The sequence below is a fragment of the Ceraceosorus guamensis genome (assembly GCF_003144195.1).
Source record: "Ceraceosorus guamensis strain MCA 4658 unplaced genomic scaffold IE81scaffold_5, whole genome shotgun sequence".
Lineage (NCBI taxonomy): Eukaryota > Fungi > Basidiomycota > Exobasidiomycetes > Ceraceosorales > Ceraceosoraceae > Ceraceosorus > Ceraceosorus guamensis.
This window is the reverse complement of record NW_020290000.1, coordinates 127,667-148,094: the sequence shown is the minus strand read 5'-3', so window position 1 is coordinate 148,094 and position 20,428 is coordinate 127,667. Positions and strand designations below refer to the sequence as shown.

At 55.8% G+C, this 20,428-nt stretch overlaps 5 protein-coding genes across 5 annotated transcripts; 1 reads left to right on the top strand and 4 right to left on the bottom strand.

Moving 5' to 3' along the window:
- Positions 1-9: 9 nt before the first annotated feature.
- On the bottom strand, positions 10-4,110 carry IE81DRAFT_320140 (hypothetical protein). Its single transcript, XM_025512932.1, has 3 exons — positions 2,849-4,110; positions 2,682-2,753; positions 10-2,600 (listed from the first exon to the last, which is right to left on the bottom strand). The coding sequence occupies exons 1-3, from the start codon at positions 3,787-3,789 to the stop codon at positions 149-151; spliced, it is 3,465 nt and encodes a 1,154-aa protein (XP_025372551.1). The 5' UTR covers positions 3,790-4,110; the 3' UTR covers positions 10-148.
- A 2,338-nt stretch (positions 4,111-6,448) lies between these two features.
- On the bottom strand, positions 6,449-10,867 carry IE81DRAFT_320139 (hypothetical protein). Its single transcript, XM_025512931.1, has 13 exons — positions 10,225-10,867; positions 9,604-10,150; positions 9,162-9,525; positions 8,918-9,092; positions 8,813-8,845; positions 8,429-8,748; positions 8,261-8,339; positions 7,864-8,192; positions 7,592-7,793; positions 7,472-7,517; positions 7,079-7,371; positions 6,971-7,000; positions 6,449-6,898 (listed from the first exon to the last, which is right to left on the bottom strand). The coding sequence occupies exons 1-13, from the start codon at positions 10,685-10,687 to the stop codon at positions 6,825-6,827; spliced, it is 2,955 nt and encodes a 984-aa protein (XP_025372550.1). The 5' UTR covers positions 10,688-10,867; the 3' UTR covers positions 6,449-6,824.
- Positions 10,868-11,237: 370 nt separating this feature from the next.
- On the bottom strand, positions 11,238-12,593 carry IE81DRAFT_320138 (transcription initiation factor IIA, gamma subunit). The gene is made up of 3 exons (XM_025512930.1): positions 12,229-12,593; positions 11,784-11,931; positions 11,238-11,677 (listed from the first exon to the last, which is right to left on the bottom strand). The coding sequence occupies exons 1-3, from the start codon at positions 12,282-12,284 to the stop codon at positions 11,525-11,527; spliced, it is 357 nt and encodes a 118-aa protein (XP_025372549.1). The 5' UTR covers positions 12,285-12,593; the 3' UTR covers positions 11,238-11,524.
- A 1,387-nt stretch (positions 12,594-13,980) lies between these two features.
- Positions 13,981-16,791, top strand: IE81DRAFT_189665 (hypothetical protein). Its single transcript, XM_025510773.1, has 5 exons — positions 13,981-14,341; positions 14,418-14,577; positions 14,659-14,815; positions 14,881-14,980; positions 15,057-16,791. The coding sequence occupies exons 1-5, from the start codon at positions 14,297-14,299 to the stop codon at positions 16,653-16,655; spliced, it is 2,061 nt and encodes a 686-aa protein (XP_025372548.1). The 5' UTR covers positions 13,981-14,296; the 3' UTR covers positions 16,656-16,791.
- On the bottom strand, positions 16,792-19,987 carry IE81DRAFT_189655 (hypothetical protein). The gene is made up of 2 exons (XM_025510772.1): positions 19,366-19,987; positions 16,792-19,288 (listed from the first exon to the last, which is right to left on the bottom strand). Exons 1-2 carry the CDS (start codon positions 19,795-19,797, stop codon positions 16,928-16,930), a joined length of 2,793 nt encoding a protein of 930 aa, XP_025372547.1. The 5' UTR covers positions 19,798-19,987; the 3' UTR covers positions 16,792-16,927.
- Positions 19,988-20,428: the final 441 nt, after the last annotated feature.

Genomic DNA, 20,428 nt, shown 5'->3' with positions numbered 1-20,428 from the left:
ATTGGACAACTCGGATGCCATTTCCTGGTGCATAACATATTGTATGTTCATTTCAGAGGGGTCAAAAGATGAGGCAGACTTCTTGGAGGCAACGCCGCTTTTCACTGTGCAGACGCATCGGGATGCTCTCGTCTTTTTCCATGGGCATCTAGTCTCGAGCCGCAAGATCGAGCAACATTTGAGCTGCTTGTTCATCGCCTTCGTCTTTGCGAGGAGAGCCGCTTACGCCGCGCAGGGTAGGTCGAGCAGTTCGCAGTGGGGCTGCAGCCTTGCGACTTGGGGCGCGTGTGCCTTTGCCCGCCTTTGCGCTGTTTGTCTTGTCCGCAAATACCGCGCGTCGTGTATGTCCTTCCTCTTTGTCGCTGCCGTAGAAGCCGCTGTCGTCCTGCTGGCTCTCGGTGAACATCGATACGTTATTACCAGCGACGTCCTTGGCTGGGCCAAAGGAAGTAGCGTACGTGACGGGCGGCAATGGACCGGACGCAACGCGAGCCAGCCCATGACCGCGTTGGACGGTGTTGAGCTGCTCGCGTCCCCAAGGCATGCCGGCAGGTGCTTGGAAGCCGGACAGTGACGCCCGCTGGTTGACCGGGTGTTGAATGTTTCTAATAGGACGTTCAGGAGAGACTGAAGGAGATGCTGTTCCTCGAGGATCACGCGTGGACGAGGCCTCGAAACGGAAAGTGCCTCCTGATGGCTGCGGTCCGCGCGAGGAAACATTGGAGGTACTCATTCTTGATCCCAATAATGAATCAATAGACAGACTGGGTTGAGCCAGACCATTGCTTCGCTTGCCGAGCTTGGGGGCTTCTGCACCTCGTGCTGGCCGCAGCGCTGCTTGTTTAGCACGGCCGTCTAGTAATGCATGTGACGGGGGCCGCAGAGGTGGGAGAGTGGGAGTCTGCAACAGAGTGTCGACCGCCGTCAAGCAAGCGATAGAAGGCAAGCGGGAAGAATCCAGGGTGGAACCAGCAGAGAGGGTTGGGTGGCTCGTCAGCGCCGAAGCCGGTCCAAGGCCGGATGGCATCGTAGCCGCAATGGACCGTGGCAAAACCGTCAACTGATTTTCCTTCAATGCGATGTCGTCCTCTCTAGAACGTTTGCGGGGCGTGGAAGAGTTGTCCATGTGCGGCACAACGAGCGGCTGTCTCTGCGCGACTACTGGCTGAGCCTCTTTCCAATCGTAGGGCGTAGCAAATCGACTGCGCTTGCGTGGTGCGTACTGATCCTCAACAAAGCGCCATTTAAGACCGTTTTCGTCAACGACGTATTGCGCCGCCGGCTTCCTCTTGCGGTGAGGCACTTTCTTTGCTGAGACATCCTCGGAGAAAGATCCAACGAGTCCAGCAGCCAAGTCTCTGCGCGCGTCGGAGTTCGTGTCCGTCGAGAGCAACGGTCTCGGAATGTCAGCACGGTCATGGCCCGCGGCGTAGTCTAGAGAGGGAACCCGTCGTCTGCTCGAGCGCGTAGGATCGGTCAAGATCGTTGCGGACGCAGCTTGCACCGAAGAGACTCGGGATGCTGGGTGTGGCTCGACATTGGTGGTGCTCTTCTCTTCGACTGGAGCGCTAAGTGTCAGATCGCGAGAGAGCGAAGTACGTCCGTCTGAGACTGCTCTCGGCTTGACCGCGCCAGCGCCGTTTGTAAGGACGTTCGACGACGGCCGGATGCTTCCAGACATTGCCCGCGTTAGGCTCAGCCTGCCTGGCCTCAACGTGTTTTTGGCTCTAAGGTCGTTGAGCTGCTCCTTGGCGGCTCGGCGATTCGCAACTCTGCGAAGAGTGCGCTCTTCATCTTCTTCCGCCGCTTCCTCCTCTTCGTCTGGGATCTTCGGTCCCTCTTCTTGGCCATTGTCCGAGCTTGCACTAGAGCTCAGCATGCGGCGCCAGATCTCGTCGCTTGGGGATCTCTGACGCTTGCCAGGAGAGACGCGCCTTGGACTGGCTGGCAAGATACCCTGCGCTCGCAGCGAAGCTACCAAAGACGGCGGCAATTTGGCATTCAGCGATCCCTGCTTGCTTCTTGCTAGACCGGCACCACATGCCGCGGTCGACGCAGCATGCTCGGTGGTGTGGGCCGGAGCACTATCCTTTTTCGCGCCGATGACAACATCGGACAGAGAGCCTTTTGCCTTCGTCTTCGAGGACTGATCAGTCGTTGTTGACAGGACGTCGCAAGGCGCTGTTTTAAGGCTGGTGGTGCTGGTGACGATCCTACCTTGCACGTTCGCTATCAAGTCGTTGATGTCTCGCAATGGTGCGCGACCCTGGCCTGGTAATGAAGGCGCAGAAACAGCGCGCGTCATGCAGCGATTCGAGGCAGAAGGAAAGCTTGGCTGACTGGAGTCCGTTGCGTCTAATGCACGACAGCTTGGCTTTCGTGGACTGTCGTCATCGGTGCCGGGCGAGCCTGGAAGGGTCGTCACTGGTCTAGAGAGAAGGGTTGCATCCAAGGACGGGCGTGCTCGAGGTATCACGGGCTTCGAAAGCCCGGCACGGTCAGACGCGCTTTGTGCTAAGGTGGATGCATCCTCTCCACCGTACCGAGCAGCACGCTTCTTCATCGCTTGACGTCGATTTTGAAACCAGATGGAAACCGCTCTGCAAGCATGCAAGTCCCGATCGACCCCATGATGAGCCAAGGCATGACGCGCGACCAATGCTCATCATCATCATACTCACTTGACCGTCATATGCAGCTGCGCAGCCAGCTCATTCCGCTTAGATTGATCTGGAAAGGGGGTGACCTCGTACCTAGAATGCCAGGGGAGGGGCAAATCTCAGACCACTGCTCGGAGGCTGAGACGGCGGAGACACGCGGTACCAGGCCCATTGTTCGCTCGACTTACACAGCAGCGAGCGTGTCCACCTCGGCCTTCTTTGTTCGTCGGCGTCGTTTGCTACCACCCGGGCCTCTCTTGCCAGTGACAGGGTGCTCATTCTCATCGCACGATTCGTCATCTTCATCATCATCCTCCTCTTCCGCCAAGCTTGGCTCACGCGTTGATGACTCCGTCTGCTCGCTTGACGGATTTCGAGCTATGGCGGCAGAAGGAGGAGTGGGACCACGGTGAAGCGCGACTGCTGAAGGGTAGCTGTCGCGATCCACAGCTGCGCGTTCGGCAGGAGATTGCCTTGTAGTCTGGGGGTACGCCTTGTCGGGTGCCGTTTCCGGCTTGCTGCGTCCACCCTGATCAGCCGCCGGAAAACCCAGCACCATCGCTTCTGACGAGGAGCTCCAATTTCGAGCAAACGGGCGTTTCGAAGCTTCGGAGCCTTGCTGCGACTGCGCTTGGATCATGCTGTCGGGGGCGCATCCGCTGCTCAAGTGCATGCCCAACTGCTGGGAGGCGGATTGAGAGCTAGGCGGTCCATCGTACAGCGCTGGGAGCTCATCCGAGAGTCCGTCCCGGATGGCTGGCGCAACACGAGTTCCTTGAATGCGCATGTTGAGAATGCTCGCGTTCGATTCGGTCCTGCCAATACCTCTTCGAGAGCCTTGTTGATCAACCGCATCTACTCGGCTCGACCCCTTTTGTTCGCCTTGCGAATGGGCCAGCCGTGCGGATGGGTCTTGAGACTCGTCCGAAATGCCAGAGCGAGGCGAGCTGGTCGAAGTGTTGAGGTACGCGCTGAACGACTCTTCCGAGCGTTGACTCACTGCCTGCGATACATTCAGCTCGCTAGACGCGGCCGATGCGACGCGAGGAAGGTCTACCCTACGTTCCAGGTTCTCACCCGACGCGACACCAACGGACGATGCTGCTGATGTTGCGCTACTGACCGACATCGGACGAGGGTGCTAAAGGCTGCGTACACGCGCAACAGAGGCTTGTAGAGGTTTTCGGATGTCGTGCTGGAGGGTCTAACTCAAAGGGTGGGGAGAGACGGCTTGAGCCAAGTCGCAAGATGGTATCGAGCTGTAAGGTGAACAATGCTACCTTTCGCGACTGTCCCGATGGTCCTCGATAATGGCCAGGAAGTGGGTTCGACCGGCTGGCCGAGGGATTCGATGAAGGTCTCAGCCACCTTCAGGCGAGGACGTGTTGGTTCTCACGAAGACGACCGAGCTTTCGGAATTGGTATGTGCATCTATAGCTGGAGCCTCGCGTCTCACGGTCCCTCACAACCGACTGACCCACGCTGCGTGAACAGCATTCGATCAGTCACACAGTTCAACAGCATCGTGCTCTCATGGGATCCGCGACACGAGCTGCTGCTGCACACATACTCACGACTGTGTATAGCTGCTGTGCTGCTGGCTCGCCCGACGGCCAAAGCGCGAAGGATCGCGAGCGAGCGCGTCGGAAAGTCGATCACGAGACGTGCTTGGAGTGGCGCGCCGCGTGTGCGCGGCGCGACACGCCGGCCAACGCAAACATACATCAGTCACAGCAGTCAAAAGTCACAAAGCTCACACTCAGCACAGCAGCACTGTGACTACACTCTGATGACTTGAAATTGTGCCCAACGGTCATGAAGGCCCGCGCGCGCTGCTCGCCTGATGCCTGCTGATGCACGCGCATGCATCATGGACCGCGAACGCGGTGTTGCTCTCGCCTACATGCACCTGTTGATGATGTTGATCTTGACGCGCCTCTGAACGCGTCAATTAATAAACCTTGATGCGGAAACATGTTCTGATTGAAGGCATTCACCCTTTTCGCTTGAAAATTCGGGCTCGCCTCGAACATTCAATCATCACGTACGGACTTGCCTTCATTCGAAGCATTCAAATCGCAGCTGTAGTGGACTCGGGAGAAAAGCCCCGCTCACGACTCAAGTAGCACCCCTACCGAACACGCACAAGCGTCCAGCTATGATAGCTTAGCTGCGCGATGCAATTAATCAAATCGTGAATGGGAAGATCACAGCAAGACTCGACTCTGCTGACAGCACCCATGGCAGGCAAATTTCGCAACATCCTTGCATGTCGCGCGCACGCTGCGTCCAGCGGGCTCCCGCTAAACCTGTTTCTCGCCACTCGATCGCTCTTGGCTTGTCTGCTATAGCTATTTTAGCCCATCCAGCAACGAGACCTCTTGAGCATGTCTCAAGCTTTTGAATTCGCCGAGCGCAGTGTTGTGTGTGAGCGACTAGCTATAGAGCTGCTCGGCGTGCTGAGCGCAACGGCTGCCTGTCACGGCGTCCATCCAAGGCCCCAAAAGGCCGCTGCATTTGAGCGGCGCGTCACTCGTGACTGCTGTCATGGTCAGACTCGATCCGACCCCATAACCCGACTGCGTCTCAGAACCACGGCTATGAGCGGAATGGCTCGCGCTTGAAACGTCGTGACGTTGATCAGCAGCCCAGACTCACGGCTGAAGGCGCGCATTCACGATTGCGCAGCTGCGCCTCGTAGTAGTCAAGTATGGATGAGCAGCTGCAAGGAGTTGCTGTGAGCGATGAACTCCACACGTCGCCTCTTACACGCCGATCAAGACACTTTCCGAGACCAGCACCCACGATCGACTTTGACCGCACTTCAGGGCTCTCGATGCACGGCTTGAACGACCAATCGGCCAATCTGTTTGCCTGACAAGCCTGAGCTTGGCTCAACATTCACCATTGTGACATATACGTATGTGTCTTGAGGCAGCCACGTACTAACGACCGTTCATGAGTCCGCTGCATCTTGCTCGCATTCATTCTTGATTAGAGCTCCTGAAATTCAAGATCGGGTCACAATCAAAATCCAGAATCACGAATATCAGAATCAGAATTTGAAGATAAATTTGTATCCAAGCACGCGCCAAGGCAAAACGGCTCATCACGTGTCAAAGAGTCTTTCACTTATGACTCAAGAACCAATCGCGTGATTACTTCCAAAATTGCAATTGTGATTGTGATTAGAATCACGACTAATCGGTGGGAATTTGATGATACGTCATTCGCGTGATTCTGGCTTTAATGAAGAAGAGATCAAGGTGCTGTGACTCAAAACTCGCAACTTCACGTTCTCATCCCACTAAGAGATTTGACAGGCTGTATACTTGCCCTTCACACGGTCATCTCGAGTCAAGAAGTACGAGCACTCGTGGCACCTGTCGATTCGTTGGTCGACCTGTCCAAAGGGCACGCACGAGAGATGAGCAAAGCCAGCATTGTAGGCATCGGGGTGGATTTGCTCTCCTTTGCGCGCCTTCAAAAACTCGCGAGCAGAAGTCGCGTCCCAAACGAGAATGCATGGCACAGGAGCGACAGGCTCGCTAGTAGGATCCTCAGCGCAGAAGAGTACGAGCATTGGCGCTGCCTTTTTTTGGCCGACCTGCGAGCGCGGCCCACGAGTCTCAGCAGCAGCTCAGAAAAGCCCCTGCGTTGGCTCGGCCTGCGGTGAGTGGGGCATATTGTGCTTGTGCAACCCAAAAGGCTGACAGTCAGATCTCTGATCTGGCGCGCCTCCCACAAGTTGGGCAGCCAAAGAAGCAGCGTACAAGGCTACTTTTCCCGTAGCGGTGGCCTCGTTGCGCTGGAAGCACTTCAGCGTTAGCCAGCCTGAAACAGGGAGCGGAAGGCCGACCATCTCTTTGAGCCATCTTGGCCGCGATCAAGCAACGAAGTTCCCACTGTTCAGCATTGATCACTCTGCGCTTGAGTGGCATCTCTCCATCTCGCACGATGCAGGTCTCATCATCGCCACGGTGCTCCTCGAGCGCGCATCACATCAACAACATGGATGAGGTGTCTCACACCATTCGTACGTGTGGTCCAAGGGAGCTGCTGCCACTGTTGGTTGGTTTCACGCCTCAAGAGAAGTCAAGCCTGACGCGAGCGAGCACTTGAAGATGATCGCGCAATGTGTGGTGACAGTCGTGAGCCGTCTGCTCATCCGACCTTCGTCACCACGTCATCTTTGAGCTTGAACACATCCACGTAGAAATCAAGCTCCCCTTCCAGAGCTGAGCGGTACAAGCGGCAAGATGCAGCATGTAAGCACGAGCTAAGGAACTCGTCGACAGGATCGATCTCACCTGCCTTCTGGTTTTCAGCTCGGCGGAAACCTGTTATCGCGGATTGGACAGGACGTCATTCATCATATTTCAGAAACACACATCACAGGATCGTCGCCCTAGACTTACCATGACCTTCGCCTTCGAACAGCGTGTACTCGACCCGGCCTCCATTCTTCAGGATTGCATCCCGGATAGCCTCGCTCTGCTCTTTGGGCACGACTTTGTCCAAGCTGCCCTGAAATAGCCTCACGGGTGCCTTGATACGATCCGCTTTGTAAAGAGGGCTTCGCGATCGATACACTTCTGGAACCTCTGCCGGAGTCCCTCCCAACAAGCCAGTAGGATACCTGAGCTCAAACTTGTGCGACAATTCCGCCAGCTGCTTCAATTCAGATATGCCAAAAGAGGATCGACCAGCTCTGTAGTGAAAGTCATGTATGCCGTGAGGACGTGTTTCCGTCAAAGTCGGTCATCCGATTTCACCATTCTCAAACATCCCAATCGCTGGAAGGCACTCACGAGAATGCATCGGGATAGTCACAGAGAGCTGCCAATACGGTGTAGCCTGTGAGAGAAACAAAGCAATGTGTCAGAAGTCGTCCTGTCCTGCTGAAAGATCTGGTGCGCCCTCAGCCTTACCTCCAGAGCTTTGCCCAGCTATAGCAATCCTGCTTGGATCGACAGGTGGGAAGACAGCTTCATCGTTGGTAGCGTATCTCGAGTGAATCGGACCGCCCTGCTGCTGACTGGCCGGATCCCATCCGTTTGCTTCTGCGGGAGCTGGTCGATCGAAAAGCTTTTCGTAGACCGCCTCTACGACTGGCAGCTTTGGCAAGAGACTCTATTGTTCCCGATCCCTCCAATCAGCGAAGCGGCGATGCTAGATGCGACAGATGAATATCAACACTCACAGGGAATATGACCTCCAATTGACCTCCTCTTCCAGCGCCATCGCTTCCTTCGGCTGCTTTCGTCATGATGGCGAGATAGTCGATAACTTCCCATCTCCTGAAAGCTTCGATGGTCACGACATCCAGGATAGAATCGCGTGGTATCAAACGAGTCCGCAATGTCACGGCTTGGAAGTGTGCTGCGGCCGTAGTGGGCACTTGGCTACCCGGCAAGGTCTCTGGTTTTGGTGAACCCTCCACTTTCGCTCTCCGGTGGTGAACCCACGGAATGGAGAAGCCCTTGATGGTAGTCAGCTGAAGACCTACGCCCGGAATGCTTGTAACAGTCTCTAACAAAGCGCCAAGGAAGACATGTTGTCAAAACGAGGGCATTGGCAGGCTAGAGAGCGCAACTCACCTTGCTGCACTTCTACAATGTGCTTGAACAGCCAGTACACCCAAAATGCAAGAGCAGCCAAAGCAGGACTTAGACCGGACTGTCATTTCATGCAATCAGAGGCAATGTTGAGGCAGTGCTGTGTCAGAGCTCGCTTCCGGCATCCCGCATCGCCAATGCAAAGCTCACGTTGGACAGAAATGGCAGCGCTGAAAGTGCAGACGTCGCGGTCAGGCACAACACGTCGAGCGCTCCGAACTTCCAACCAGCGTCCGGATTGCGGAAGATGACCTCTTTTGCTCCGCTCGCTTGCGTGCGCTCGGACAAGAAAGCCAGCTGAGCTTGACCTTTCGTGCTGGCTGCTCTATCACGTCTTGACTGGCCTGGCTGAGCTCGATGTCCAGACGCGGAGACGGCTCCTTTCGCAAGCCATTCGGCGCAAGAAGCACAGTCTCGCACATCTACCACACCCCAATTGCCCATCAGCCGCTCCATATACTCTCTTCCATCTGCAAGATCAGTGATCTGTCAGTGGCGTTGCGGCCCTCTGAAGTGCTGAATGGGTACACTTACATCCTGTGCTGCCACCGTAATTGACAGTGCATACTGCGTTATGATATGGACGCCCGCTTCAGCACCGGCCATGTGTGTAGCTCTATTGAGGGCTGGATCGCTCACCTAGAAAGCCTCGTGTCGTCCAGAACTGAACCAGAAGGCTTAAGCCAGCGTCCGCCGCGCTTGTGGGCCCACCATGAGCGAGGATGATGGCGGGAGCAGCGGAGCCCCTAGGCGCCACGTATTGCGCATTCTTTGGAGGAAAGACAATCGCATGCGCTGTGCTCTTGTCGCCGTTCTGTCGGTAATCCGGGTGAACGATCTTAGTGGCCATGCGCGGCGCCATACTTCCGACATGTTTGCTCACCGGCAGAACGGTGGGAAATTCCACTGGAACAGCTTCGCTAAGATACGCTCTGGGCACAGTGCCGTTCGTGATGACATCGCTGCTTCGTTTCAGGACAATCCATCCCGGCCTCACTTCCCCTTTCTGAGACGCATCGAGCGCTAGACTGAGATCCATGGCTACCAAAGCTGCAGGCTCGTCGAAGCGTGTTCCTACGAACACGATGGTCTGCTCGTCTACTGCTCGCAACTGTGAGATTGTGCGAAAAGGCGTGTCGAGTCGACGCAGAGTACGCGTTGGGAGGTGTACCAGAGCAAGAGAATGTATAGCCCTGGTAATGACAGTGCACGCTATCCAGCTAGCATTCAGGGTCGCAAAAGGTGAACTGTGGATGCATGTGAGAGGCGACATTCTCCTGAGCTTAGAGACCTCAAGAGATAGCTAGAGTGAGAGGCACACTCACCCGTTGAGCTGCCAAGCAGGCTGTTGAAAGTCGCTCTTCTCTGGCGTCTTGAGTATAGCCAGCTTGTCTGACAACCGCAAGCCTTCGTCTCCAACAGGCCTCAGCCTCACTTCATAGATATTGGCGAATCCAGTCTCGTCATCGGTAAAGAACAAGGCCGCGTCTCCATCCTCTGTGGTCCTACCCCACGTTGGCATATGAGCGACCTGCTCTTTCGATCCTGCAACGAGGAAAGCTTCCGTAACAATGGGCGGTTTGCCTTCCTCGTACTTGAATCTGGCTGCCCAAAGCTGAGTGCCCCAGAACGGCATGCTTGGCTGGTCCCATGACACCCAGACCACAAATCTGCCACAGGGACTGAACCTTGGAGCCGTGCTAAAGTCGGGACCCTCGACTAGGGCATGAAGCTTCCCTGTACGTGTGTCCAAGCAGCCGATGGAGTTTTTGACTCCTTCTGGCGTATCCACTGTATGGTCCTCGTGCACGCAAAGCATCAATGGAAGCGTGGGATGGGCGTGAAAGTCACCAAGCAGTGAGGTCGGACTGTCTGGAGGCATGAAGAACGGATGCTCAGGTACGGGGAGCGCCGGTCACGGCTGCGAGTTCTCACTCTGCGCTCACCCTCGCGGATCTGTCGAGGTTCTTCGCCTGGTGCTACCAGGAAGACACCATTGCTTTTGGCTTGCGTGAAAATGATCGGCGCTGCAGCTTTCCCTTGCGTAGTGGAACTGGGGCCCAGACCAGCCGCTCCTCCTCCATACTCATGTATGCCGCATTGGGCACTGTACTTCCCCTGTGTCAGGTCTTCTCCTTCCTCACCTTCCTGCTCACCGTCGCCTGGAGTCTTGAGAGGCAGATCGAACGATCGGTAAATAACCGCGCTTCTGCCCGATTCGTAAGGTCTGTTCTCAACGTATGCTACTTTGCCCTTGCTCTCTGCCTTTGCACGTGGCAAGACCACCACATCACCGAAGGAGATGTTGGCTTGAGTCAGAAGGTCACTCGTCACTGGCGATTCCCACAGACCGTACGGGGCGATAATGGTTCTCGAGACCTTGTCGGATCTGTCCTGGGCTGTGGCCATAGTGACGATGGAACGTGTTCGGGTTGTCAAAGGCGAAAAGGCTGCTCGAATGATCGGTCGACCAGTACACAATGCCCGGCTGTGCGGCATACACGAGACGAACTTTGTGCTGTCAGCGTGTGGGGTCCAAATTTCTAAAAGATGATCACGGATCGGAGTCGTTGAGTGTGAGAGACAAGGTGGTAAGTGAGGATGCCAAATCCGTGATGCATGATCTGTACTACACTACTGTGACTACTCGACATCAACATGCCGCCTGGACCGTGCGCGCTGCACATCCTTCCGTCACGAGCGAGCATTTACCGTGTAAGAATAACCCTTAGTGACTCTGCGCATGAATCACGATTTCAAAGAAATGCGATACGGCGAGCAACCAAGCTTGAGCGCCCTTACTGCAGCCTTAGGCCCGTCAGACTTGTGACGCGAGTGCGTGAACCGCGAAAAGTCGCTTTTCGAGAGCCTGTCAGAGGAGCATTCCGGTGGACCTCTGCCAGAGGGAGTGCGCTCCGGTCGAAACCGAGACCATGATTTGAGCACAGAGGGAAACGTCTTCAGATCTAAAATGTGATTGCTATAGAGTGTTATGATGGTACATGTGGGTGTGGGTGAGAGACTAGAGTCAGAATGCGCGTCATATATGGTGTGGAGATCAGAGAGGGGCTTTGGGAGCATAATGGGTGCCAGTGGCGGGGCGAGGCGATCTTGTAGCTCGTGCCTGAGAGGCTCTTCTTGGTGAAGATTTGACAAGGACAGCAAGAGAGGATTTATGAGCTCTGCTGAGCCTAAATGTCAAGGCGGATCGAAGTGCGGATCCTGCACTCGTGACCGTTGCGCCCCTCATTTGCTCGCGCTTGCCCCCTCTCCCAGCTTGCAAGCCACGATCCTAGCGCTGTCGATGTGCAACATCTCTCCGTTGTCGAGCTTCATATTGCCATCCTTGACAAAGAAAGTCCAGACCTCGTCGCATGAGCGGTACGTGTGCAAATGACCCTAAGCGCATACAGTGAGACCACAGGGTCGCTCCGATCAGCCGAGGCCCGCAAGAACAAAGAACCACCCAACTCAATCCGGGCCAAATGCATCCACACACACTCACCTTCAGACTGCTCTTGCTCTTGACTTTCTTGTTCAGCGTGTCTGCCACGCTCTTATCGAACTGCGTCAAGACTTTCATGGCCAACACCGGATTGATGTGTCCAGATTGAATCAACTCGTCAAGAGCGTCCGTCAACTGCATCCCAATACTGAAGGGCGACAAGTGCGTGACACGTCAGCTTTAGCTGACGCGTACAGATGGCCAATCGTGGCGCTGCGCCTAGTCCGAAGCACTGACAACAGCTCACGGACTACCAGTCGTGACCAGCTGACGCGACAGTCTCACCCTGTCCGTTGCCTTTCGAGCGCAGCACCCAGGGCTACGACATAAAAAGCACGCCAAACCCCTTTCTCAAAATGCGGGCTAGTGCCGCAGATGATCAAAGCCTACAAAGGCTCTCCCAGGATGCCAATCCACTGCTTAATCTTTGCCACCCGACGCTCACCTGCTACGCCTGTACAGCTCGTAGTACTGGGTAGGACGAGCACTGTTCGACGACATCCTGTCAACATGCAATATCCTCCAAAAGTCTGCTTCGACTGCTCGAAGAGAAATTCAGGAGGTCTGCCGATGTCCACCCTTGGAGACGTCTGTGGTCCTGATTCTTTCTACAAGAACCAAATCGAAGAGCACTAATGCTGATGCCGAACTAGCAGACGTTGGTCGACAGCTAGAGACGAAGCAGCCAGGCGAGTTGAGAGGATGCGGAGGCGCGAGGAGTGGCGAAAGCGTCTTGCAGACGACGTTCAGCAGACGAGAGCAATGGGTGAGCTCCAATAGAGAGAGCTGGAGGTTGTAAGCAAGTTGGCACGGCCCCGGATGTAAAGGGTCACACAGCGAGCATCCCACGCACACCTGAACCGTTGACCCAGACTTTTGACCGCCGTCGGGCGGCAGCGATGAAACGCGTGGCTCTTCGCCACGTGACGAGTTGTGTCTTCGTGCTCAGCGTGAGCGCTCGGCGTCCGCAACACCGCACAAAGGCAGTCAGCAGTCAGCAGGGAGTCGCGCTTGAGTCATGGGGTCTTGAGTCAGAGTCACACACGCAGTGAGTCAAGAGTCGTGAGTGTGGTCAGTCTGATGAGTCGTGAGTCTTGAATTGGATGAGCCTCGCGAGTTCGTGAGTTGAGTCGGACACGGCTGAGCCAACCTTGCGACCGCTCACGATCAACTTATGATTGCTGATGTCTGACATTAGGCTTACAACTCACCGACTGGCTGAGAAGCATCAGGACCATCTTAGGGCTCAGCAAGACAACCAAAGGGGTCTCGTGTGTTTGTAGACTCGAGAGACTGCTCGCTCGTGTGGGCAAGGCGCTGAGCAGTCATTCACATTGCTGAGACGTAAACAAAGCAGCAAGATCCGGTGCAAACCATCGCGGTAGCTTGTCAAGCGGGATGGAGAGCCCAAAGCATCAACGCATCACGGCACCATCCCCTCTTTGGGAGTTGCAGCGGCCTAGGCAAGCTTGGGTTAATTGACCCAAAGGTGGCATCGGTCACAAAGAACAAGTAGCCGTGCCCGGCAAGAGGATCACTGCGCGTGACGCTGAATGTCTGCATCAATGCCCTTCCACAGTGATGTATGCTCAGCCAGAAGCCCAGAAACGCATCGCTACGAGCCACATTAGGCCGATCGAGCTCCGAGCGATTGTAATCAGCTCGATGATGACACCGGACGACCATTTCTGTTCGGATCGCTTGCCTAGACGATGGCCCAGCATACAACCCGAGTCAGTCTGCACCATGAGCGCATGGCGTCGCCATTCAAGTTTGGCGCGCCTTAAAGCGATCCAAAATTCCTTCTTCAGGGTTCACTCGGCCTTTGCTCACGTCTATATGCGTCCATAACAATCATGACTCTCGTTTCTTGCCCCCAAAAATCGCCAAATGACGAATGAACGCGCCGATTTAGATGACGGCGGGCGTAACTTCACGTCGTTGGCGTCGACAGCTGCGCCCAGCAAGAAGAGGGAAGGACCCTATCAGCGTTGCGCCCTGCGTAGCGAGCTGAGAACAGCAGGTAAGAACTTACCTCCGCCCCTAAATAATGCCTCGAGGTCCGCAGATACGCGATTCCACGTCCCCCTCATCTTCCTTGCCTCCTCCTCTCACGGCCACTCAATCGATCCCGAGCAGTCTGCTCTGCCCCTCAAGCCTCGCAGGTCGAGGTCCTCGTTTTGTTTGCACGCTTCGCAAGCTCTGCCTTCAACTTGCGCAAGTTTCACATCACCTTCCTTCCAAGCTCCTCGTCATCGCAGACACAGGCCTCAGGAGGCCTCGTATCGCTCCCTCCCTTGAGGAAAGTGTCTATATCACCAAGGCATCATTTCCCCCGGCGCGGTCCTAGCAAGCAGCTCTTGAGGAGCTGGCGACGTCCTCGCAAGCCGAGTCAATCACGCCTCAACATATCCAGTATTCCTGCGCCCTTAGTGGTACCGGCTCCCGGCGGGCCAGATTAAACACAGCCGTCCGCGCTCCTTTGCTATCGATCTGCTAGCCGCAGATCCAAGATGAACCCTTCCGCTTACGACGCCACCATGACAGAGGAACAACTGGTGAGTCCTTTGCTCGAATAGATGCCGTCCTGTGTAGCTGTGGTAAACGACTGACCCTCCATTTCTCGCTTGCAAGGGCGAGCATTACAACTGGATGACCAAATATGGTCGCATACAGACACGTCACTCTGCGTTCAATTCCTCTCTTTACTATCTTATCTTCCTGGGCTTCGTGATTTGGCGCATGCGCACGCGAAGAAACAACGCACACATCCTCCTTGCGATCCACATTCTTCGTGAGTACGGTCTGGACTGTGTGAGGATTGAGACGGAGCTTCATCTGAATTTTGCCTTCGCCTTCTGTTGTAATTACGTAGTCAGACTCGCAGTCTGGCTCTTCCGCTGCGTGCTAGTCTGTTTTCCTCACCTCGGATATGGCTCTGCAGGCAACAAGCTCCAGGCTTCATGGTTCTCGATATACGCCGGTGGTCTCGTCCCGCTAATTCTGGCAGTCTTTTGCGGCGCAGATAATCAGTAAGTACAGAACGCGCATGCTATTCGTGAGACTCCCGACGACTAATGACCTATCGATCAATCAGTGCACGTGCGGTGGGTGATGTGCAGTGCTCCAGATCTTTGACAATACTGGCTGTGGGGAAAATGACGGCTTTCGGTCTGTGTGTCTTGGCCTTGGCAAGTGTGAGTGCCTCCCCCGCGCCCGTGGCCGCCAGATTCAATTTTCGCCAGTACTCAACGAGGCTTTGTCTGCCACCAGGGCGTCCTCGGCGAACTCATGCAAGCACTTGGAACCCAGCACTGGGTCCAGGAAAATGGACACGACTCGTACGAGCTTTCACATGGTTTCTGCCTCTTGGTCCTTCTCTTTGCGACAGCTCTGTGCATCATAGCCCTGGCGCGGCAAAATGAGGTTCGTCAGGATTGTCGGAAGCACCTGCGCGAGATGAGAAAAGGTCTGCAGGCGGATGATGAAGAGCGCAGTCAAGAGTTTCGGATCCATGAGAAGGACGACGGACAAGAAGCCCCGAAGAAGTCGTGCAGAGGACCTTCAGTCACCTTCTCCCCGTCAGATGCGACATTGAGCTACGCCGAGCGAAGGGCCCGTGCAGCGTCCCGAGCTACAGTATGGTCTGCAGATAGCCCTCTGATCGAGTCTACAGGCGCGGCGTCTGCAATGCCAAGCTCTAGAGCTGTCAGCGACGGTATGCTGTCTCGGATGCAAGCCATGTCACCCGGGAGGGCGGTCGTTGCGGACTTGCCCAGCCCACCGCGCGCGGCGGCTCGCACGAGCAGGGAGTGTCACAAGGAGGCTCGATGCGTTTCAATCAGAACTCTTGTGGCTGAGCAGGTCGCCTACGAAGAGCAGACACTACCAAAAGCCAAGCCAGTCTGGCTCCTGCTTCTCGCGACAGTGCTGCTCATCCTCCGACAAGTCGCTCTGCTCATGACTTGGAACGCATACAGGAAGCAAATGCACGAGCTCTTTCTCTACACGATGGAAGAGCAGCCTGAAATCTTTGCGACTATTTTGCTGCTGATAGATGGTGTGCTTGCATCGTCAGCGAGCTCGCAGCCTCGAGTGACGCCGTACCTGGACATTGAACGACCAAAGTGGGGACAGACTGCACATAGCCGCAACCTTTTGTCACGGGGGCGAAATGGCAATCATGGGTGTGCCTGTAGTCCACGCAGCTATCAGGAGGACAGACCGACGACTGCATCAGCTAGAGGCAAGCAAGATGCTTCGTGCCAATCGATGCCTCCTTCTTATGGCACCTCGCAGAGCGGATCGTCAGGACACAGCTGCGGACGAGGCATCAACGCAGCACTCGCGCCCTCAACAGAAGCCGACACAAGGATGTCAGCGCGCTACTATTCTTCGACCGCACGAGGCGTGGCGCGCAATGCATCGAGTGGTTCCGACAAGACCTTGTGCGAAGGTGGAAAGGGTAGCTTCGAAGAGCTTGAGTCTCGACCACTCACACCACAGGCTCATACGGGCACTCTGCTCACTCCGTGGCAGACACCCTCTCCACCTCAACGTAGATCCAATTCGAGCGCGTTTAGATCAAGAGCGACCACATCGACATCTTTGCAGCGCTCCGTGACTTGCGATGTTCTCTCATCGAGCACGTTCAGGGGTAGCCCTACATCCCCACGACGCGCAGCTCTAGCGTCCAAATCGACATTGCCTCTCAAGCCACTGGTGCTCAAAGCTAAGGTGATGACATCTCAAGGTTCTTTCACAGCAGGCTTGAAGCTCACACCGAGTCCGTACGATGGGACGGGTCGCGAACTCCTCAGTGGCCGCTTGTACTCGCCTCCGCGCTCTTATGATCGAACCAACATGTTCTAGACGCGGTTCGATTTAGGACAGCCAGATGTACGATCAAGATTACATGGTGTCATCGATCGGAATCGCTCTCACTTTTCCGGCAGTAGGTATCGCTGCTCGCGCTAGACGCGCACGTAGTCCCATATGGGGATAAAAGCATGTGATTATACGTAGCACTAGAAGAGTAAGAAGTTGTTCGGTCTGGAGCTCGAGGTGGCGCGGGTATGATAGACGGACGGCGAGCTGAGGGAAGTGGCGCCTGAGTTTCTTTCTGTGCAGCCGATTCGAAAAGTTCAAGCATCGCCGGCACTTGCTGTCGGAGCTGGAGCAGCAGAAGATTGCGGGTAGAGGGTAGTGGCCATCTGTGCCGAGAGCAAAGGCACACCAGTGGCGCCGGCCACGGTAGAAGATGTGGCTGTTAAAGCGGCCTGTGTAGCGGACGCCGACCCGCTCGTGCCAGTGAGACTGGTTCCTGTGATGGTGGCAGTTGCGCTGGCGGGAGCCGAGGAAGAAGCAGAGTATCCGCTGCTTTGATCTTCTTCATCAGCATCAGTGCTATCTTGGTCCTGCGCATCATCGCTCGAATCCGTAACGGCGCTATTGGAGGCAAATCGAGAGTCACCAGTGTCGCTGTCGGCAGGTGCATCTGACGAAGCATCATCTCCAGGCATAGTGTCACCGTCTGAATCTCCTGCAACATCTGCATCGGTCGCCTCCTCGTGAGCATTTGCTGCATCGTCCTGCGCATCCGACACCAATGCAGGACGAAGTGCTGCATCGCTCGGTGTTACTGCACTGCTGCTGCTGTCTGCACTCTGCGTGTCGGAGGAAGAAGCATCATCTTGAGCTGCTTGAGCTGCGCTCGCATCTGCTCCTTTAGGAGCGTCGACGAAGAAGACTAGCTTTACTTGCGTCGATTGATTGGCATCTGAAGAATTGTCTCCAAGGTTGGCGGCGCCAAGACCACGGCGGCTCGGTGCAGCTTTGGGCGCCGGTGGGACAGGCATAGAGGCCACTTGAGCTGGTGCGCCGGTCCCACTGGTGGATGTACTGGCTGGAGTCAGAGAGGTGCTACTGGAGGCGGCGCTTGAGCTTGGTGCGGAAGGTGCAGCAGGCGTCGTCCTTGCAGAAGCAGCGGACGCTGGCACAACCTCGCCAGTGGTCGGGTCGTACAAGAATCTTCTGCTCGCAGCTTGATCGTCGGGAGCCGACCCGTCGGCCGTCGTCTTGGAGGCCTCATCGTCGCAGATTTCCATACGAAGACTAGCGGGTTTGCGAATCGTTGCACAGTAGAGATGCGGCTCATTGGAAGGTGCCGTAGTCAACGTGGCCTGCAACTCGACTTGCTTCCATCCGGCATTAGCACCGCTTCCGCCATCCGAGTCGGGCATTTCGATCAGCTGAAGCTTGACGCCCGAAGAGCTAGTGCTGGGCGAGAGCATAAAGACAGGAGGGGCTGACGCCGAAGTGCTGTTGGTCGCAGAGGATTGATTGGGTGAAGGCACGTTGGGGTCTGCGGGGCCAGTAGCAAATCGACCTGGTGACATTACACCTCCCAGAGCACTGGTAGCTGCAGAACCGACGGCCTGCAGAGGAGCGAGCACGAGGTTCGCTACCAGCTGAGACAATCCCGTGCCCGACATAGCGCCGTCCAAAGGCTGCAGAACGCCGAGTTGTCCGACAAGCGAAGTCAAGCCCGCTCCGAGATCACGACGATGGTAGTGACCGTGGGAATGAATGTGACTGTGGACATGAGCGTGCTCGTGTTCGTGGTCATGCTCGTGCGGGTGGTTGTGCGCCCTCGACTTCAAATGGATCAAGGCGCCGTTGCTTGACTTGATATTAGCCTGCAGCAGGTCAGCATCCCCACCAACAAGGCTGATAGAGGCACCGTCTGATCCAGTCACGACCAGCGAACGTCTGCGATATGGTCCAGCAACGACGATTTGCAAAGCGCGCTTCTTGGAGATCTTTTGTTTTTTGCTCTTGGATTTGCCTTTGCCCTTCGACTTGGACTTCTTGCCCTTCTTCGACTTGTGACCTTTCTTGGACTTGGTGCTCGAAGCGGGAGGTGTCACCTTTGAAGACTTGTCCACCTTCTTCTTGTCTTTCCCATGATGAGTATGGTAGATGCTGCGACGCTCTACCGAAGCGTCACTCTCATCTGCTGAGCTGTCTTGGGCGCCCGAAGCTGCAGAGTCGGCGGAGGTGACATCTTGCATGCCTTCGTCGCCGACTTCGTCAGAGGCTGAGGCGTCCTCCTCTGCATCTTCAGAATTGCTCTTGAAGTTCAAAGAGGCATCAGACGTGGCTGAAGGGATGGCCGAAGAAGTAGCGGGGTGCCACATGCCATCATCGAAGGTGTGTGTAGCAGTAGCGGTCGCTGAGGCCATAGCGGCAGTGACGGAAGAGACTGCTTGGGCGATCAATTTCTTCGCTTGCGCAGAACTCAATTGCTGAGCCGCAGCCCCGCAGGCAGGAGTCGAGGCGCTGTCCGTTGAGTCGGAGTTAGTGGAATCGAGCTGATTTGCCGAAGAGGCTGCACTGTCCGAAGACTCGTCGTCATCCGAAGCAGAAGCAGCTTCGCTGCCTGCGCTGCTTGCAGAGTCGGACGTGCCATCTTGCTCTCCTTGTTTCGCATCGGCTGAAGGAATCTGTGATACCAAGGCGAAAGGAACTTATGATCAGCAACGCGACCAGCGAAAGGGACTTTGAGCGATGACCAGCTCACCCATTGTAGCTCGGAATTAGCGTCTGCTGCTTGAGCTGTGGCAGCGAGCACTCGGGAGTCTGAGGTGGGCTGGACACTCTCATCGACTGTGCTAGTGACGTCGTCCTGAACGGTTGAGCTTGAGCTTGAAGCAGAGCCAACGCCGTCTCCAGCAGCGGGCGTTGTGGTCTGCGCATCACTTGCATCTTCGTCATTCGGGGCAGAAGAGACAGCGGGGCGGGTGTTGAGAGCTCTCAGAGGTGGCAAGGGTGGAGCTTGAGGGAAGTTGCTTGTGCTCGAGCTCGAGAAGCGAGCATTGCCCTGGAAGGGAGAGGCAGCTGCTGCGCCGCCGCTCGTCTGCCGTCGTTCGTTGAGGCTGTTGCCAAGAGGCACCGAACAGGCGAGCTGAACAAGGGGGAGGAGAAGCAAGAAGACGCGGGCGAACGGAGTCATCTTGTGCTGGTCGAGAAAAGAGGGGTGGGAAAGGGCTGGAGAGGGGGGAACAAATGGAGAAATGTGATGCAGCCTGTGCGATTTGAGATGTGAGCTCCTGGCTCCTGTACAAGTTGGAAGTGAAGGAATGAGTGATGCTCGCAGAGCAATGTGAGGTGCGCGTTTGCACTTTTGTGGGGGAAGTCAGAGTAAGCAGTGGGAGGATGAAGGGTTTGGGGAGCAAGCTGGAGTGAGAGACGGAAAGCAAGAGCGCGGGCGAGCGACGACTGGTACTTTATGGCCAAAGCTCAATCAATGACTTTGCGACTGCCAGCATCTTGCTTCTCGCTTACTGCTCCGCATACACCAACCGCCTGTCGTCCGTCGACTTTGCAGTAGACATCATTTGAACGTCTTGCGAGCGCGACCGCTCGGCATGCCAATCGTCTGTCCTTTGCCGAAATTCGACTCCCAGCAATGACGTCGCCACGTCACGCCCAGCACGCGACGCTGACTAGTCACGAGGCGGTTGAAGTGGATACATATTCCATTCGCCCTGAAATCTTGCATCCGCGTCCTCCATGCTGGCAAGCTCGAGTGCCAAAGCGGGTTGACGGTTATATGCATGCTGGCCGTTGAGCGGTCGCAACTT

Bases quoted from the DNA above. Each gene is read 5' to 3' on its own strand.
- IE81DRAFT_189665 (XM_025510773.1), top strand. From the start codon at position 14,297: ATGAACCCTTCCGCTTACGACGCCACCATGACAGAGGAACAACTG. The intron at 14,578-14,658 runs GTGAGTACGGTC...GTAATTACGTAG, and splicing joins CCTTGCGATCCACATTCTTC to TCAGACTCGCAGTCTGGCTC. The intron at 14,816-14,880 runs GTAAGTACAGAA...TCGATCAATCAG, and splicing joins TTTTGCGGCGCAGATAATCA to TGCACGTGCGGTGGGTGATG.
- IE81DRAFT_320140 (XM_025512932.1), bottom strand. From the start codon at position 3,789: ATGTCGGTCAGTAGCGCAACATCAGCAGCATCGTCCGTTGGTGTCGCG. The intron at 2,754-2,848 runs GTAAGTCGAGCG...CTGGCATTCTAG, and splicing joins GTGGACACGCTCGCTGCTGT to GTACGAGGTCACCCCCTTTC. The intron at 2,601-2,681 runs GTGAGTATGATG...GCATGCTTGCAG, and splicing joins CAGCTGCATATGACGGTCAA to AGCGGTTTCCATCTGGTTTC.
- IE81DRAFT_320139 (XM_025512931.1), bottom strand. From the start codon at position 10,687: ATGGCCACAGCCCAGGACAGATCCGACAAGGTCTCGAGAACCATTATC. The intron at 8,846-8,917 runs GTGAGCGATCCA...ATCATAACGCAG, and splicing joins GACGACACGAGGCTTTCTAG to TATGCACTGTCAATTACGGT. The intron at 7,518-7,591 runs GTAAGGCTGAGG...TTTCTCTCACAG, and splicing joins AGCTGGGCAAAGCTCTGGAG to GCTACACCGTATTGGCAGCT.
- IE81DRAFT_320138 (XM_025512930.1), bottom strand. From the start codon at position 12,284: ATGTCGTCGAACAGTGCTCGTCCTACCCAGTACTACGAGCTGTACAGG. The intron at 11,932-12,228 runs GTGAGCGTCGGG...GTCGCCCTTCAG, and splicing joins GAGCTGTACAGGCGTAGCAG to TATTGGGATGCAGTTGACGG. The intron at 11,678-11,783 runs GTGAGTGTGTGT...GTATGCGCTTAG, and splicing joins AGAGCAAGAGCAGTCTGAAG to GGTCATTTGCACACGTACCG.
- IE81DRAFT_189655 (XM_025510772.1), bottom strand. From the start codon at position 19,797: ATGACTCCGTTCGCCCGCGTCTTCTTGCTTCTCCTCCCCCTTGTTCAG. The intron at 19,289-19,365 runs GTGAGCTGGTCA...TTGGTATCACAG, and splicing joins CTAATTCCGAGCTACAATGG to ATTCCTTCAGCCGATGCGAA.